Source organism: Schistocerca gregaria, chromosome 2, assembly GCF_023897955.1.
Source record: "Schistocerca gregaria isolate iqSchGreg1 chromosome 2, iqSchGreg1.2, whole genome shotgun sequence".
NCBI lineage: Eukaryota > Metazoa > Arthropoda > Insecta > Orthoptera > Acrididae > Schistocerca > Schistocerca gregaria.
This window is the reverse complement of record NC_064921.1, coordinates 567140121-567160146: the sequence shown is the minus strand read 5'-3', so window position 1 is coordinate 567160146 and position 20026 is coordinate 567140121. Positions and strand designations below refer to the sequence as shown.

General features: G+C 42.2%; 1 protein-coding gene across 1 annotated transcript in view; it reads right to left on the bottom strand.

Moving 5' to 3' along the window:
• Window positions 1-1692: 1692 nt before the first annotated feature.
• Window positions 1693-20026, bottom strand: part of LOC126332649 (alpha-amylase-like) — a 40261-nt gene continuing 21927 nt past the window's right edge. Inside the window, exons 4-11 of the mRNA XM_049996625.1 lie at window positions 18898-19013; window positions 18246-18373; window positions 18034-18156; window positions 15339-15460; window positions 6689-6905; window positions 4213-4331; window positions 3974-4129; window positions 1693-1888 (exon numbers count right to left, since the gene is read on the bottom strand). Coding sequence (XP_049852582.1) covers window positions 1874-1888; window positions 3974-4129; window positions 4213-4331; window positions 6689-6905; window positions 15339-15460; window positions 18034-18156; window positions 18246-18373; window positions 18898-19013 — 996 coding nt within the window. The 3' untranslated portion in view covers window positions 1693-1873. The remainder of the gene's footprint in view (window positions 1889-3973; window positions 4130-4212; window positions 4332-6688; window positions 6906-15338; window positions 15461-18033; window positions 18157-18245; window positions 18374-18897; window positions 19014-20026) is intronic.

The following is a 20026-nucleotide window of genomic DNA, read 5'->3' as shown; positions in this document are numbered from 1 at the left end:
AGTTTTCTTACTGCACTCCATACGCAACTGGAACGGGAGGAAACCATGTCATGTGGTACCATCCTAAATACACTCCGCCAAGCATGTCACCCTGATTTTCAGAGTGTGTATGAAAATGCATATGCCTATGCCATAGCCCTTACGGTTTCACAAACATCTGAACAATTAGCTCATTTTCCACTCCGTTTCCTCTCCCATTTTCCATCTTCCTTTACCTCAATACCACACTCCCCTCCAACTACCACCCCTAGAAGTGTAAGAGACAAGGAAAATCTGAGAAAAATATCGCTATTGGAGGCGTGGTACACCGGGTGCGGTGGCCGTGGGGTTCTAGGCGCTGCAGTCCGGAAACGCGGGACTGCTACGGTCGCAGGTTCGAATCCTCTCTCGGGCATGGATGTGCGTGATGTCCTTAGGTTAGTTAGGTTTAAATAGTTCTAAGTTTTAGGGGACTGATGACCTAAGATGGTAAGTCCCATAGCGCTCAGAGCCATTTGAACCATTTGAGGCGCGGTACAAGCCGTCCTGCTCTCCTACTGCGCAAAGTTCAGTGGCTAAGTCAGATAATTTGAAGTACAAGGTAATTATTCGCCATTTACTCAGGAAAATCGAAAGTTATCGATGACGAAAGGCTTTATTTTCCTCTACATTTTGAAATGAAGGAAGAAATTTTGATGTCTGACGTCCAGAGGACGTTGGTCGGTAGAAAAGGAGCAGCAAGTCGAATTGTTTTGGGACAGTATACTTTTCAAAGATAGCCTCTCAGCATTTGCTATGAGATATGTGGGAAGGTCAGGAGAAAAATCTGGTTCACTGATGGGGGATGTAGAGGATGAATTATGTACATCATCGTCCTTCATAAGAGAACTCATTGTTTCTTGAGTCATCTCGGTTTCATAACACTAAATTCTCACAAATTTTAAAAAAGCATAGTTATCTGCTTTTCTGCTCAAAATATTTTGTACCTGATTATTTCATATTATTCATAGCGTTTTGTTCTCCTACCTCACTTCAATAGATTGTTTCTGTAATTTATAAAAGGAAATATTCGAAAGAGATCTAAGTGAGAAGAGTAGTGTCCTGGATTTCGAACTGGAAACTGTCTGTTAAGTACGACAATCTTTCGATTGTGTCCTAATGTCTTTAGTGACAAATTCTATTTCATTAGTGTTAACGCGAACTGCGAATGATAAATCGAGCGACATAGAAGATAATTTTATTTTAACTGTGTTGTGATATATCTATTTTTCAGCAGTATGTATGTTGTCCAGATTTTTATTTTAAAGAGATAAGGATTATTCTGTAACATTTTGGATATTGTTAGCCCCATGCACCGATGCGACTGCAGAAGAACAGACGGTAACATTAAGTTCTTTGGAGTTACCTGCTGACTGCTGTAAATAAGACGTAAGCCGTATTAACGAAGAAACTAAGTACTGATTTTTGGTTCAAGAAATGAAATATGCTGACGGTGGTTGGTGAATCGATCATTTTTATGCTTAACTGGCAAATTTGGCTAAGTGAACGTAGATATTTAACATCGTCACACGTTCCATATCGCTGCCAACAAGGGGACGCATATATCGTGTTTCCAAGTGTGCATTTTCAAGCTTTCAAAAACCGACCCGCATTATTCAGTATTTAGGTACATAACCACTGACAAACATCTAAGGAAAAAAAGAAATAAGTGTGTTTGGTGCTAAAAAAACTTTAATTTGGATAGTTTGAAAATAGAAAAACTGTTCATTACAGAGTTGTCTATTTGCCATGTTTTTCATAACGCAGATTCACCTCATTTATCAAAAGGAGATGGAATGAATCCATAAGATCGAGTGATGTTGTTGGTGGTGGCGATTTTGGAAGTCACCAGTGCTTAGCCGATCTTGGCCTGTAAAGAGAAAAATATTTATTAGTTTTATAAAATGTTATCAAAATATCTTAAATAATTGTTGCATATGCAAATAAAATATTTGCATTTATGAACAATAAGATACAACGCCCAATGAACTTTGTGTCAAGCAGAATATCTAAAAATTTCAAGTTATGTGTGAAATCGGCCAGTGTAACTTATACGCAGGGCGGTCGACTTACTCTCCATCAAACGGGAAGCAGCTCTAAATTCCGTTATGTGATTGGTTAAATAACTGCAACTTCCCTGGTTAGGTGCATTTTACGTGGTTACAATGAAACAAACGGTAGCTTTTTCATAACCCACATATACTTGTACTGCACCTTTGTTATAGGATTTATGAGTTCCATTAATGCACCAAAAATCAATGTTTCAACTGTTTTCCGGTGGTAATTATTATCAGCAGTACTGATATAGATCCTTCATTCTAACGCGTTATTCATTGTTCTAGTACCTTTTCATTGAAAAATGATCAAGTGTCCACGCTATAATCCGATCATCATGATAGCCTATATCGCATAAAATTAAGGTGATCTGTAATCTTTTTCTGTCGCCATATCATTTTAGAAACTATTTTAAGTGTTCTCACGCAAAATGGTAATATTAATTATTAACTTGACACGTTATATTCATTTAGAAGCAGCTTTAGAAATTGTTGAATAGTTTGTATTCTTTAAGTTTGTTACATAGAGAGAAAATGTAGAATATTTGTCGACAATAGCTTTAAAGGATTACAAGCCAAGTTTTCTCCACTTACGTGGCTCTATTTCGTCGAAAGCGACAACGTCTATTGACTGTTTGCCATTTTCTTAACGGAATCCCTATAAAATGTTTTACCATTATGCGATCAGCTTTATATCGCCACAGGCTACGTTACATTTTATTTCATTATTTAAAGTAATAATTATTACTTGAGTGTTTATTTCACTAACATCAATGAAGAATTCTGTCTGTGTAGAGTGTAATGTTAGATGTAAAAGGAATTTCTAGGAGGACCTATGGGAGGGCCTGAAAGCTCCGAACTTGCCGTGTAAGATATACAAACACATACATATTTAAACATGATCATAGTTAGTTGTTCGTAATTTTTGTGTCTTCTACCATCACGCTTTTTTTTCTTACGTAAATATTATTTTTCTAAGTGTAATATTCAGACAAATTTTAATTCTAAGTGTACTTATAAAGAGCTTTAACACCAATGTTTGTCTTGAAAAGGAGAAACATTTGAGTATCAGAAATAAAACAACGTGCATGAAGAATTCTTACAGAGATCCATGGAATGTCACAGAATACGATAGAGACAAATGTACTACTACTATGACTTTTTATGCTACTTTGGTGGCTTATGAAAATTATGCTTAACAAAAGAAATAGCAGTAACCGCGATAATTAAGGCTGAGCTCATTTAGCAAACACATTTGTTTTTCTTGCATGTCATCCAAACAATTAAAGAAGAAATGTTAAAACGTAGGTAAATTTATGTGCATAGTTGCTGGTAAACCCTTCGGGATGTGAGGTCGTGGTCCAAGAAACTCTTCTGTTCCTGACGTTTCGCCCAGGACTGCACTGGACATCCTCACAGTCGGCACGACTCAGCGGAGGAGCGCCCCTGAGGATGGCCAGCGCTGTCCTGGACGAAACTTCAGAAACAAAAAATGGCTCCAAGCACTAAGGGGCTTAACTTCTAAGGTCATCAGTTCCCTAGAACTTAGAACTACTTAAACCTAACTATCTAAGGACATCACACACATCCATGCCCGAGGCAGGATTCAAACTTGCGTCCGTAGCGGTCGCGCCGTTCTAGACTCTAGTGCCTAGAACCTCTGAGCCACCCCGGCCGGCTCTTCAGGAACAGAAAAGTTTTTTGAACCACGACCTCACATCCCGAAAGGTTTACCAACAGCTATGTCATCCGGTCATGAAAGCCTTCAAATTTATGAGCCTCAACACGTCTCCGTAAGAAGTGTTTTCACCTTAAGGGTTCCATAAATTTTATCGATGATGGACTGTTTACTTGGTCCGCATATGATTTGGAATTTGTCCGCTGCAAGCTCTCGCACTTACCCCGGTGTGAATAGCGACCACGCCGTCATCGGCAGACGTGAGGATCTCGATGTAGGCCGTGCCGTCACCGTTGACAGTGATGGTGGAGCCGGTGCAGCTGTTGCCGTTCACGTTACCAGATATGACGTCACAGTACGTGCCACCTGGTAGACCCGTCTGCCGAAAGAGAACTAGTGTAATCCATGTGTCCATTGGCGTACTGCACTCACAAAATACTTCAAGGGAAATGTAGAACTCACCTGTAAGGTCTGCTTCAGATCGGCACTAGCTTCGTTGTTGATCGCGATGAAAGCAACGTTTCCTCGCGAGAAGGCGATCTGGTAGTTGCCATTGTCCCACCAGTTGGCCATGGCGGTGGCTGTGGATGTCATTATAGTAATTAGCTTGTATGACAACTGGCATATGAGTGATGTAGATTTGGTGGGAAATTTGTTGTGAATGTGAGTGGAGCTGATCGACACATATATCACTGGACATCCATTTCAACGGAACATGGTGTGATACTGATGTTAATGTAAGAAAGATTAGGTAAAAAAGCATTAGATAAAAAATAATTTAAAATCATTGAAACATCTGTGCGTCTTTGAAAACTTTCATGAAATAATGTGAACATACAGGTATCTAGAATTTTTTAATAACACTAACAGCAATTCAGAGCAATACCCGTAAGTGTGCTTTGTGTTTCCGCATCACGAATTGAGAAATGATAACTTATTAAAAAACGTTGCAGAATTTGTTATCAAAGAAGTGATCGTATACTGAAACAAATATGTTTCATGAAAAACAAAATGATCAATGAATAATAACCTCGTCCTTAACCTGTTTTTAAATTCCGTCTGTTGTGGATTAACGTGCTGACAGAATCATTCACTAGATACGACACTCACCTTAATGAACACAAATATATGTCCACGTGGTACTTCCGCAAAACAATGAGGTTTTTATCAGTGGAGCTACACCAGTCAGAATAAATACCTCTGATAATACTCGGGTTCCGAATAGGGGCACAGATGACAGAGAAGAAAGGGAAGCCAGCATAACTTTGAGTCACCTATATTTGATAAATAACTTTCTAAAGACAAGACAGCATAAATATTTCTTGGTTTTCGACAGCCAGTTTCGAAAGACTTTGCCGTCATCTTCAAGTCTTAAAAATTTTGTTTTTAAAATCGTGTTCATCGTGAGCTGGAACGTCACAGTAAGTTGGCATGTTAGTAGACAAAACATAGCACATTGTACAAAATTTTGACAGTAATAAAACGTTTACAGTCAAAAGGTACCTAGTGCACATGGCCATGGCCCTACATGCAGCGCTCACATATGTAAATTACGTCATAAATATCGCAACATACAATAAATGTAAACCTGTTGCTGAAAATAAAGAAATATTCATTCAACCTAGGCTTTAAAAAGTCTTTTAACAAGTAAAACAGATTTCTCCTTTCACTTCTCAATATGAGAAATTTCAACCTATATTTGACATCTAAATTTCACAAATTCACAGATATTAATAGCAGGCACAACGAAAAATTTGATGGAATTACGAAGCAGACACAATAAATTTCTCGTTTCAGGAGAGGAACCCATAACCACAGGAAAGGTTGTTCGGACACTATGTACCATGTTCGATTCCTAGTGGCCAGTGCTACACTCGTTGGTTGGAGACATTAATCCAACAGCACCTTTTCATGGAATAACCCTAATGAAGTCACTGGTTTCATCCTCGCCTTCATTTCCGTATACAACTATGCTAATAAAAATAGACATCATTGGGACTTGCGAATGTGATAAACAACCGTAACACGGAGGAAGGCAAGGGCAAGCTATACCTGCAAGGACCATCTGCAGTACAAGAGAGCGGCATTTCAGCGCTGTCTGAAATGCTATAGACTCTAGCTAACATAATTTTTTGGGCCGATGTGACTGCATAATATAATTGTGACTGAATATAAATTGTGTAGTTCATTTTACTGAAAAATAGACTCAATGGAGAGAATAGCAAAGCAAAACAACGCCGACCCTGACTGGAAAATATGGACCGACCGACCGCCGTGTCATCCGTCAAAGGTGTTACTGGATGCAGCATGGAGGGAGTGGTAGTCAGGACACACATCTTCCGCCACCTGTCAGTTTTCTTGCCCTTGAAGCCGTTAGTTCTCACTCGGTTAGGTCCTTCATTGGCTTCACGAGGCTGAGTGCATCCAGTGCCAGTCCTACCATTCTACCACTGAGGATAAATCCTTGTTAGCACCAAGAATCAGACCTGCGTCCTCCGCATAGTAGCCAGACATGATGACCACTTAGCTGGGGAGGTGGAATGAGAGAAAAAACAATCCAGATTACGTTGCTTTCAAGAAGCAATTTAGTAATAAAGGAGTCAACAGAAATACCTAGCTTCAGAACCAAAACATTTCACAGTAAATTTTGTATTCAGAACTGAGAGTTTAATGGGAGAGTAGATAAATGGCTCTGACCTCAGTTACAAGAAACAGCAGAGCCAGATATCACTGTACTTCTGTTTGGTGACTCTCAATTTCGAGAGTCACTATACGTACCAATGACTTTCTAAGGAAGCCCGTTTTTTCTCAACTTTTATTCGACTGTAAGATGTACCCCTGTGTTCATGGTCAAGTCTTAGCAACCTCGACTACCATTTTCAAGAATTTAGGCAGACAGAATAAACATACTTTCAGTCGTAAAGAATGTTTCACTCACTTCCAGCAACGTTCCTGAAGCCGACCATGTTGTAGATCTGCCTCCAGCGGTGTTCGCACACCCACGGTCTCGTGCAGGAGTCGTCAGAGTTGATGGTGGGAGAGATGATATTGTTGCTGCTGTCCTGTGGAGGTCCGTCGTCGGAGCTGCTGAATTCGTAGCTGGACATCACTCGCGGGTAGCCGAAAGGCCACGCCAGCATAAAGGCGACAGCCATCTAAAAAAAGGAGACAAAGCACTATAAATATCAAAGTATGCACAGACCATTTGAGAAGTTTCATTTTACTCTGTATGTACTTGAAATGGATTGGGCCCAGTGAAATTAATAACAATGAGAATCCGAAGAAACAATCGATCGAAATATGTGCTCAAAACAATATTGCAGGCCATAGCAGAAATCACACGTGGTTTATCGAGACACTTCTTTGATTTAACTTCGTTGGTTCACAATTTATCGTTTAGATAGTAAATTAAAATTCATTTCTTCCGGTAGGCAGTATTATTTTGGTTTTCGTTTATGGATGCAGAGACTAATCATTGCTGTATAAGCTTACTTCATTTTGGTAATGTAGGAATAAGTGTTGGAGAAAAATGTTAGATTCCATCAAACTAGCACGTAATAAGTAAGGTGCATTTCTGTTGTTGTAGTTGTTGCCTGTAATCCGAAGACTTGCTTTGATACAGGTTCATATTTTAGTCTATATAGTATTTTATCGACCCTCAGCAACTGTAATCGTATGTAACGAAATAATAAGGAACCAGTTGCAGAAAGGAAATTTAATTTATTAATCGGTTTCGGGCCGTTAGTGCCCTTCTTCAGAAGGTTATATCTGTCTCACTATTTGCAAGTGTTAACGATAAGATGCATACAGCAAAATGCTATGCTCATGTGCTTCATAGCGTCAGTACAAAATCAGTGTAAAGAAGTGAAACAATAAGTGTCGATAAAGAAATTAAATTTCTTTCATGCAACTGGTTGCTTATTGTTTCGTTATATAATAGCCTATCCTGTGCAAGCATCTCCACCTCAACATTATCGCAGACTATTTTTATTTCAGGGTGCTTTCTGCGTTGAAGGGTTCGTCTCCATCGATAACTAGTAGCGCCCCCCCTCCCCCCCCCCCCCCACACACACACCCACACCCAAACAGACATAACCACGCACACACACATAGACACACGCATATTTCCTTCAGTTATGAAACTGACGCTTGCTTGATGTCTCACGATGCATCCTGTCAAAAGATCCCTACTTTTAGTCAAGTATTTTCAAAATCCTTTTTTTGAGTCATCAGTCTTCAGACTGGTTTAATGTGGCCCAATACAAACTCCTCTTCTGCGCCAACCTTTTCGTCTTAGAGTATCTATTGCAATATATTGTGTGTACTACTGTCTCTGTATTCCTCTACAGTTCTTACCCTCTTCACCTCCCTCTAGTACCACGAATTTATTCCCTGTTGCCTTAACACGTATCCTAACATACTATCTCTTTTTCTTGTCAGTGCTTTCTACATGTTCTTCGCCTCGGCCGATTATGGAAAGAATCTCGTCATTTCTTATCAGTCCACTTAATTTTCAACATTTTTCTGCAGCACCACTTCTCAAATGCTTCTACTGTCTTCTCTTCTGGTTTTCCCTCTGTTCATCATACTCTACCATACAATTCTGTATTCCATACGTACATTCTCAACATTTTCTTTCTCAAATTACGGTCAGTATTTGATACTAGCAGACTCTCTTGATCAGTATCGCCCTTTTTGCCTGTGATAATCAGCTTTACGTCCTCCTTGTTCGTCCTACATAGTTGTTTTTTGCTCGATATTATTATATCTAGATATGTGATCACGATGGACAGCAATGCGTATTCTGCAAAGTGCTCCCAAAGCTGGTCATACGGTTGGTTGGGAGTTTTTGTGGAGGCGCGTTCCATTTCCAGCCACTGGATGGTCGTTGCTACATGTTGTATGTCTCCCCAACACATCCCACAAATGCTCGATGGATTTAAGTCGGTGGAACTGGACGACCAATCCATTCACAGTATGTCCTGCACCTGCGCGGTCGCACACAGTCATCCATAATATACACTCCTGGAAATGGAAAAAAGAACACATTGACACCGGTGTGTCAGACCCACCATACTTGCTCCGGACACTGCGAGAGGGCTGTACAAGCAATGATCACACGCACGGCACAGCGGTTACTCCAGGAACCGCGGTGTTGGCCGTCGAATGGCGCTAGCTGCGCAGCATTTGTGCACCGCCGCCGTCAGTGTCAGCCAGTTTGCCGTGGCATACGGAGCTCCATCGCAGTCTTTAACACTGGTAGCATGCCGCGACAGCGTGGACGTGAACCGTATGTACAGCTGACGGACTTTGAGCGAGGGCGTATAGTGGGCATGCGGGAGGCCGGGTGGACGTACCGCCGAATTGCTCAACACGTGGGGCGTGAGGTCTTCACAGTACATCGATGTTGTCGCCAGTGGTCGGCGAAAGGTGCACGTGCCCGTCGACCAGGGACCAGACCGCAGCGACGCACGGATGCACGCCAAGACCGTAGGATCCTACGCAGTGCCGTAGGGGACCGCACCGCCACTTCCCAGCAAATTAGGGACACTTTTGCTCCTGGGGTATCGGCGAGGACCATTCGCAACCGTCTCCATGAAGCTGGGCTACGGTCCCGCACACCATTAGGCCGTCTTCCGCTCACGCCCCAACATCGTGCAGGCCGCCTCCAGTGGTGTCGGGGCAGGCATGAATGGAGGGACGAGTGGAGACGTGTCGTCTTCAGCGATGAGAGTCGCTTCTGCCTTGTTGCCAGTGATGGTCGTATGCGTGTTTTGCGCCGTGCAGGTGAGCGCCACAATCAGGACTGCATACGACCGAGGCACACAGGGCCAACACCCGGCATCATGGTGTGGGGAGCGATCTCCTACACTGGCCGTACACCTCTGGTGATCGTCGAGGGGACACTGAATAGTGCACGGTACATCCAAACCGTCATCGAACCCATCGTTCTACCATTCCTAGACCGGCAAGGGAACTTGCTGTTCCAACAGGACAATGCACGTCCGCATGTATCCCGTGCCACCCAACGTGATCTAGAAGGTGTAAGTCAACTACCCTGGCCAGCAAGATCTTCGGATCTGTCCCCCATTGAGCATGTTGGGGACTGGATGAAGCGTCGTCTCACGCGGTCTGCACGTCCAGCACGAACGCTGGTCGTACTGAGGCGCCAGGTGGAAATGGCATGGCAAGCCGTTCCACAGGACTACATCCAACATCTCTACGATCGTCTCCATGGGAGAATAGCAGCCTGCATTACTGCGAAAGGTGGATATACACTGTACTAGTGCCGACATTGTGCATGCTCTGTTGCCTGTGTCTATGTGCGTGTGGTTCTGTCAGTGTGATCATGTGATGTATCTGACCCCGGGAATGTGTCAATAAAGTTTCCCCTTCCTGGGACAATGAATTCACGGTGTTCTTATTTCAATTTCCAGGAGTGTAGATTTTAGGGCCGAATTCTCTCATGAAATGGTGCCCATGGGGAAGGAGTAGAGTAACAACGGCATTGACCGATGAGCGTATCGTGTTCAAAGATTAGATTGTCAGTATTCTCTTGCAAGGTTAAATGGCGAAATGTGGGAAGACGTAATGCACCCACTGACATTCGTCCTCTCTTTCACAACCCAGCAAATGTCATTCTCACTAGAATACCCAGGCCGTCTTTCCTTATTTTGCATATTTAAAGTGAGAGCACGGTAGTTATGATGTAATCTTCTAATATGCATGTGGACGTTTCCCGCACGTACATATTTTGACGTCGCTATTCGCAGCATGGTGTTCTGCCAGCTCGTCACAATTGTGAGAGGACGTTGTTGCAATTACGATATACACCAGTTTCGGCCAAATTTTCGTTTGAAAATTTCTCTTTGGTGAGGTGCAATAATGAGAGCTATCAAAACGACCAATTCAGAATAACATAGTGAATGGACTTGTCGACGACGGGTGTTTGAGGCAAGAACCAGACATGTCCAGGGTTGCTTTGTCGGTGCACCAATCAGTGGTCGGTTTCTGTGACATACATGGAAAAAGTCACCGTGGTCGATATTACACAAAATGCATTTTTAAACTTCTTCTGCCACCCAAAACAGCTTATTCGGTCTAACATTAAGGATGCTGGTGTTCACGTTCCCAAAGTACAGTCTCTATGAGTAGTTAAAATGGTTCAAATGGCTCTGAGCACTATGGGACTTAACTTCGGAGGTCATCAGTCCCCTAGAACTTAGAACTACTTAAACCTAACTAACCTAAGGACATCACACACATCCATGCCCTTGGCATGCCCATGCAGGTAGCAGTCGCACGGTTCCAGACTGAAGCGCCTAGAACCGCTCGGCCACACATGCCGGCCTTTGAGTAGTTCACTGCACACAAGCACGTAGTTCGCTGTACGGCGCCATTACCACGACTTACGTTACTTCGTTACTTGGAAAGCCTCAACCACATAGTGTTATCCTGAGTAAAAGCTGTAAATACCCTCTACTAGATAAATCTAGTAAATATAAAGATACCATGAAGTTGGGCATCAAGTATGTGCTGACCTCAGAAACGTAATTTTATCGTAAGGTGGAATGTGAGAGCACTATTACCAAGGCCACATGTGTTTCATCACAAGGAGAAGCTCTATGAACTTATAACCTTTCGACACGTATGACTCCTATTACGGAATCCATTTTCCGTAACTCTCAGACCCCTCATTATAGTTATTGTTTTTCGACATCATATTAAAATAACTAAGGTGTTTGGAGAAAGAGCGAGAGAAAATCTTCTTTTTTTAATTCAGTAAGTCCTTCCCATCTTTGCATCAGTTTCCACCTCAGCTCGGTGAGTGTTTACCTTCATTTTCTTATCCTTCCTTTGCTTAAGTGGATTTAATGTATATTCGAAGATTAGTAGAAATTATTAACGTTCTAGTATAAATTTCCTGGACCTCCTCCTGGCCCAGTCCTGACGATTTCATATTCCTTTTGAACCTTATGTTACTAATGATTACATTGACTTACTAATGCGGCTTTCTCAATATAACAATTTTTATACCTCACCTTTTGTTCAATATCGCTGAGTGTCAATGTCAGATTGATTCACATACTTTCATGTAATAAAAATTTTTTCGTTATTACTTGTTGATAATCTGAAGATGCGCCAATAGTGCGAGATGTATCATTAGCAACAAAGCGCTTTGTGATATAGACTGTTTTTTAATAATCTTTTTTCGTTATTTAATAAGCGCTTACGGGGTTTTGCTGGCTTCAATAAAGGTTGGGAAAATACAAGACCAATTAATACAAGTTTTCTAATTTGTGAACAGTTTTTTTGTGCTTTACTCGAAAGTGTGTAAGCGTGACTTATCTGTTTTTTACACCAATTCCTACTTCTAAGAACGATTCTTGTGCTCTGCTCATCAGTCTGGGACGCACACAATGTAGGATTCAGGGTTGAGACAAGGGAGGCCCGTACAATGTGTTACGTTTCCTCTCTTAGTCGTTCAACAAGCGCCAAGGAGCTATGGAGATGCTCATCAGACTCCGATGAGAGGGATCCGGTGAGAGGCGTTGCGTGAGAGGTATTGTGTGTCGCAAAATGCTTCGCTGTTGAAATTTCAAGATCATGCTTTCAAGGAAGAGTCGTGCAAGATGTTAGTTCCTCTCATATGTGTCTCCCTAGAGGACAAGAAAATCAGGGTAACTAGAGATCAAAGAGTAATAGAGAATTACTCGGAAATACGAGCTAACCCTCTAATGTAAAAGCTTAGAGATAAGTGTTGGCATCTGTTGCTGCGAACGGCAACTATCAAAATTGACATTAGTCTTATCCCTAAATATTACATTAGGATATTTAGGGGTGAGAACTATGTACATTTTGATAGTTTCCGTACCTAGTAACAGTTTTTACGTTTCAGGGTTAGCCCGTTTTCCCGTGCTTGTCTTCAATTAAACATCACTCCCTCTTCACACGCACCAATCGCGAACACTGTAGGGAAGCGCCTACCTGAGGTATCGGAAGTGTCCTCTGCCACACACCACGAAGCGGCTTGTGGATTATACAAGGTCAAATCACGTTAATGTGACCACTGTCTAGCCGGCTGCTGTGGCCGAGTGGTTCCAGGCGCTTCAGTCCGGAACCGCGCTGCTCCTACGGTCGCAGGTTCGAATCCTGCCTCGGTCATGGCTGTGTGTGATGTCCTTAGGTTAGTTAGGTTTAAGTAGTTCTAAGTTCTACTGGACTGGTGACCTCAGATGTTAAGTCCCAGAGTACTTCGAGCCATTTGGACCATTTGACCACTGTCTATGTTTCACGTCAACGTGTAACAGACAGTAAGTGGAAGCGCTAGCAGTGGAGGGTATATAAGACGTCTCTGAGAGACGGAGCGATTTATTTGACGTCCAGAAGTTCAGGATCATTGACTTTCGGGCCAAGCATGCAAGGACTTCCGAAGCTGCTAAATCTGTTAGCTGTTGGTTACCCAAAACCGGCACCGAGACAACTGTGATGCAATATTGGCCATAGTTAAGGGGGTGAATGATGGCTAAATAGATGTCTACGGGCGAATAGACGTGCAGCTGTCAAGCAACTGACCGCCCATGTGAAGCAAGGCACTAACAACACAGCAAGCGGCTGGTTCAGGCACCCATGCTGAATGTTGTTCATTAGTGACGAATGCTGAAATTTACACGCCAGCGCAGGACATCGACTGATTGGTGACAGTTGGTTTTACAGATGATTCACGTTTTATGCTTCATCGGACGGATGGTGTGTACGTCGTAAAAATCTGGAAGCAAACACCCAGCGACAATCGTCGGAACGGTCCAGTCCGGAGGAAGGAACGGTATGGTCTGGGGAATGCTTTAGTGGCATTCCCTGGGCGATATCGTCATTCTATAAGGCAGAATGGATCAATAAAGTATGTATGTGTTCTAGGAGATCATGGACATCCTTAAATGGAGTTCGTTTTTCTACAGCTCTGTGGCATGTAGCAGTAGGACAACGCCAAGTGTCACACAACTTGCAGGATGAGTTTACTGTACCGGTTTTAAACCCTATCCAGAATCTGTGAAACCACCTCTATGGAGCTGTTAGCGTCATTGATCCTCAATAGAGAAACATAGCGCAGCTGGCAATTCCACTGGAGTCGGCACGGCTCCACATCCCTGTGGCTACCTCCCACAAGCTCATTGACTCTCTACCTTTATGTCTCGCAGCGATCCGTGCTGCAAAATTTGGTTATTCAGACTTTTGATAGGTGGTCACATTAATGTGACTAACAGTGTATATGTAGATGTGCAAACCGAATTTTTGAGCAAGTTGTAATAGTACTTGAATTACGTAACCATTACGGCACCTCACCTCAACCTCTTGATACCAGCAATATTCTACTGCGTTTCTCTAAAACAGTTAACATATTTCTGTGACAACATTTAGATTTGATTTCATGAACGTAAAGGCACTTCGATACATCGATATGTATGTATTGCAATGATATTATTCTTATGTGGATTCTTTCTTTTGTGACTATGATCTTTGACGTACTTGTAACTTTGATTTTTGGGCGCGTAAGCGGTTATTAGAGAGTCAAGCTTTGGTAGTCATGTTAAGAAGAACCAAATTGCAGTCAGTTTAAGAGATGTGGACTTTAACAGTGAGGAAGATATTTTCAAGTATGTTTTATATTGTGAAGTGATGTTTTGGAACGAGTTACGTAATACTGCAACTAAAGTAATAAAAAAAGAAGTGTAACTTAAATTCGGAATGCTGATTACTTTTTACATCACCATTGTCCTATCTTGCAAAAGTTTAATCTTCAAGAATGATTTATGAAACACGTGTATAAAACTTTTGAATATCGCAGAATAACACCCAGGCCTCTTTGATCCGAGCTTGGAATCATCACTACCTAGATTTTTAACGATTGAGCCATGAGTTCACAACGAGACCAGCGTGGGAAACACGAAAAGATGAATGCCTAGTTTATCCATTATTTCAAGAAATGAGTTTATTAACTGTGCTCTAATGACACCTGCCACATAATATAACTTCGTCGTTGTCCGAAAATGCAATATTTAGCAGCGTGAGCAACACTACGATCATAATTAATTTTTGACCTTTGTTGTGGCAGGGTTGTTAGAAACTATATCTCCAGAGTCATGGTCATTTGTCTAATTAACCAACAACAAAACCGAAGTAATATGTTTGTCGTAATTTATGGTGCTAGTTGAACAAATCAACTGTGCTCTTAAAACCAGTTACTTTTATTTTCCTATGACCTCAGTGGAATCATATATCAGTACGTCACATACTCAAGGAACCATATTCCTTTTCTGTACGGCACACTGTTGGGAAAGTATTAAATATAATAGAACAGAAGGCTTCAGTAAATCAGTCAGCGCTGTCCTCATTGCCGAAAGAATGAGTTGTTGCACGAAATCACTTACGGGAAAACAGGGACCAGGACTGCAGCAATTACTGAGAAGTCATTACAAGGTGCCACCAGTCGTAAGTAACTTTAATCAGATGTGAATAGTTGGACTCTGTGCAAGAGCAGAGCGATAATATCGAAGAAAATTCAGTTATGAACGAACGGAATGTCTCACCTTGTAAAGCCTCGGCTCCTGGAAAGTAAGGACGTTACCACCGCCTCCGTGGCCCCTCTGGTTGTCGTGGTTGTCGATGAAAACCAGTGCGTTGTTCCCGTTGACCATGCCCCATTCCTCACCTGAAATACGTATAGTACTCTTTCAAGAATCAGACAGAAATTGAACTAATGATTTTCGACAACATTATTGGAAGCGTAGAGGTCTATATGAAATTAACAAGAGGTGGAAATGGAAATGAGCGTTTGGCGTCATTGGCCGGGAGGCCCCTTATGGGACAGGTCCGGCCGCCTTGGTGCAGGTCTTACTACATTCAACGCCACACGGGGGTACCTGCGCGCCGGATGGGGATGAAATGATGACGAAAAATAGTACAACACTCACTCCCTGAGCGGGGAAAATCCCCGACCCAGCCGAGAATCGAACCCGCTTCCCTTAGGCCATTCAGCTATCGTGGCGGACAACCAGAGGTAAGAAGTTTTGATAGCCGAAATATTTTTTCAAATATTAATTTTAATAGTACCGGTTTCAGTCTTGAAACTCATCGTCAGAGCATCACATGTTTTCTTAGGTGTCTGCAGAGATGCCAAGTGCAGCAAGAACCTATGTCAAGAAAGACATTTGTCGAATGAGCAGTCAAGACTGAACAGGTTACCATTAACGTAAAATAGTTTAAAAAAAGTACTTTTGGCATCAACATTATTTCTTGTAAGGATACAATTTTACTGTCGATCCTATGTATGGACTCTAAATGTAGAGAGTGTAGGAAGACACAAAGAAAGTCTATTTCATCTTTTTAAACTCTCAGAAAAATTAGGATACAACTTCAATATTTATTATGGAGTTAACTAAGTGATGTAAATAGGGTGGTTATAGTTAAGCTTCCGCTACTTGAGCCATTGAAAAAGGAAAATTAAGCCGGCCGGTGTGGCCGAGCGGTTCTAGGCACTTCAGTCTGGAACCGCGCGACCGCTACGGTCGCAGGTTCGAATCCTGCCTCGGGCATGGATGTGTGTGATATCCTTAGGTTAGTTAGGTTTAAGTAGTTCTAAGCTCTAGGGGACTGATGACCTCAGATGTCAAGTCCCATAGTGCTCAGAGCCATTTGAACCATTTTTTGAACGGAAAACTATTTATCGCGTGGGTATCCAACTTTGTAGGAATGATGTTCAGACTGTGCGCTGCATGATTTGAATTGTTAGCGGTGGTAGTTGCATGACTTGCCGTGAGGCACCGGCACTGGTATGGCGTAGTGAAGAAACACGAGCATCAGTGTGCACTGCAGTTGCAGACGGCCAACATGCGTCTGCTCAGGGCCAGCAGGGCTTTGTTCGGAAAGCTTCATTATCAGTGCTCATTCTCTTCGTGAGTATTGACGTATTAAAGGAAAACGCAGACGTCCTCTCTCCTCAATTAGGTGTAAGAACACGGTCCGGAACTTCGAATTAACTGGCGATTTGGGAATTGCTCCTGGGAGAGGCCGACGCCCAAGTGCGCCACACAGTGTTGAAGAAATTAGTGTTGCCACGGCCGAGAATGCTGGATGCAATGAGCGATTTGCAAGCAGTGCTGAGCTGTGTCACGACAGGTGGACTAGCCATGGTCCAAAGTTCGAAAAGTACTGCGAACAATTGCAAACTTGTGTCCGTACAAATTTTACATTCACCATCAACTGTTTCCACGTGATGTGGACATTCGAGTAGACCTTGGTCTTATGTTTTTTCCGAGGCTTGAAGTAGGCGTCATGTGGCCTTGGACCACTGTGGAGTGATGAAGCACACTTTATGTGTTATTTCTCTTCAGCATGTGCTCACAGAAGTTTGCACAAGGTTTCATTATCCTACAATCATTCGTTTTTCATTGCAGTCCTCAGCAGTAGAGAAATTTAATTATAACTGCGTCTGATTTGTGGTAATACGAAATAAATGTTGCTTAGTGCCGAATCGAGAAGAACTACTTTTCTCGTAATATCACCGTACTACGTTATATGGAAGATTTATATGACCATTATGCTTAGCCGTCAGCTAGCTGAACGGTATAGTCCAGAGCAGTCAGTAGACTTATATTGGTTTTCCTGACTCCAACCACTCCTGCATAGTTTCTGCTTGACATGAAACTGGTATCCTCCCTTTTTGTAAAAATTAAGTTTTACGCTATTCCAGATCTGTGCTCAGTGGGTAAAAACAGTTTCATAAATGCTAAAATGTGTCTTTTTACTCAGCCTCACTGCATCCAACTATCAAACTCAGTATCTCACAGCGTCATGGTAGCTCATTTAGTGTTTTTCCACTACTTTCACACTGATGAAATTATTTTTCGGTAATATACTGATTTTGCCGGCCGGAGTGGCCGAGCCGTTATAAGCGCTAAAATCTGGAACCGTGCGACCGCTACGGTAGCAGGTTCGAATCCTGCCTCGGGCATGGATGTGTGTGACGTCCTTAAGTTAGTTAGGTTTAAGTAGTTCTAAGTTCTAAGGGACTGATTACCTCAGCAGTTAAGTCTCATAGTGCTCAGAGCTATTTTTTTTTTACCTATGATTTCCACCTAATTTACATAAAACACTTACTAACTAGAAGAAAATTTCAGTGATGGATCTTCAATTGTCTGGACGCGATTCTTTCTCAGAGACGAAAGTTACGAAGTTCTAATAAAGGCTACTGAACAACTGAGATTTTAGCGCTTTCTTAATTACCAAAGTTGACAAGCCACTTCATTTGGTTGTTCCTCCTAAAGCAGTTTGAGAGCGACGATCCATACGTAAATTCACAGACTCTTCCCATGCCGATGTATTCAGTTTTCTTCACAGCTTCGGTTCCTGGAAAGTAACAGTACTGATAAGTAACGAAACATTAAACTTTGCTGAACTGAGAAAAAAAAAGCCTTAAATAACGCGTATCTGCCTACCTGGGTCAATAACTTCCTGGTAGATGAACGGCCTCTTGCCGCTACCAAAGTAGTTGCTGTTGAGATCGTTCAAAGCGCCGTAGATCATTGCGAGGTTGTCCGGCCACATGTGCTTGGCTGCATCAATCCTGCAAGGGAGTTACAAATATTTTATTGAACAACTACGTCTAACCATAACGAGTACACATTTCACGTATCATTAAAGAAGTAAAATCGTACCGCGAAACTGATTTCTTGGGTTTTAAAATAACAACTACGCATTCAAAATATTTGACTTGGCAATTCACTAGTGTTTTTCAAAAGTAATATCTTTTTATGGGAAAATCTATTGAGCATTAATAAGTGACAGGAGATGACTAAACAGAATAGTAGAAAAACGTAATATGGTTATAGAAAAAAGATAATATTTTCTAGTGTTTCGTAACTCTACAGCTTAACTGTGGGCGCTGAAACTGAAGTGTCTCCCATTTGAACGAACATTTTTTGTTCCTTTCTACTATAAACAGGACGACAAAAAGTAATTTTTTGGTGAGGATTTTCGTACATAGATATCTACATTACGTAGCTGTTTGTGGAACTTGGAAATATAATAGCAAGCTACAGCGCAGAATCACGTAGAAAATTTCTTATGCTATGTCAGTTTTTACATTACCTAAAACCAGCGACGCCAATATTTATCAGGCTGTTCATGTAGTCTGAAATCTTCCCACGTACGTATTCTGACCCATCATTCAAATCCTGAAGTCCAGACAGTTCACAATTGCGTACCTGCAAAAGATTGAAATTAAACTCATTTGCCATTATGTTTCCAATCCTTCATTACTGTATGGTCACTCAGTTTGGAAACTCTCTCTCTCTCTCTCTCTCTCTGTCTCCCTCCCTCCCTCTCTCTCTCTCTCTCTCTCTCTCTCTCTCTCTCTCTCTGTGTCTTATCTTTCACATACAGACAGGAGGAATATTTTGAAAAGACATTTTGTGAAAGCTGTTGTGCCTGAATAATGTTCTTGCTGTAACAAAACGAACTGCATGTTGAAGATTACATTGTACGATATCCTTGCACTGTACCGAATTAGGGCGATTTCGTTGCAGCTTAGTGAACGACTGGAAGTGTAGTACTGATAGTAACTAGTATATCTCAACTTGCAGCCAAACTTATTCCCAATGACGACTATCTACAAAGCCATCAAGCTCATTGCTCGAAACACACACATCAAAAAATGTTTTGCATCACCCCGGTTCCCAGAACTCCTGAAGATAGGCGTTGACTGTGGACATTGTACCACAGACACAGTCCCCTTGACTGCTCAGAGATGTCACTAAACCCCCCAAAAGATGTAAACAACCATGCATGAACAGCATCTATTAGATGGAGGGGGTTCGCCAGTCCATCAGTTCCTGACTTCCACCAGGAAGGAGGTACACGGCTCATGTTGTCAGTAGTTCAATCATGGCTACATGGTCAATACCGCGGTTCGATCGCGTCCGTATTGTTACTCTGTGCCAGGAACAGTTCTCAACAAGGGAACTATCCAGGTGTCTCGGGGTGAACCAAAGCGATGTTGTTCGGGCTTAGAGGAGACACAGACAGACAGGAACTGTCGATGATATGACCCGCTCATGCCGCCCAAGGGCTACTACTGCAATTGATGATGGCTACATAAGGATTATGGCTCGGAGGAACCGTGACAGCAGCGCCAACATGTTGAATAATGCTTTTCGTGCAGCCACAGGACGTCTTGTTACGACTCAAACTGTGCGCATTAGGCTGCATGATGCGCAAC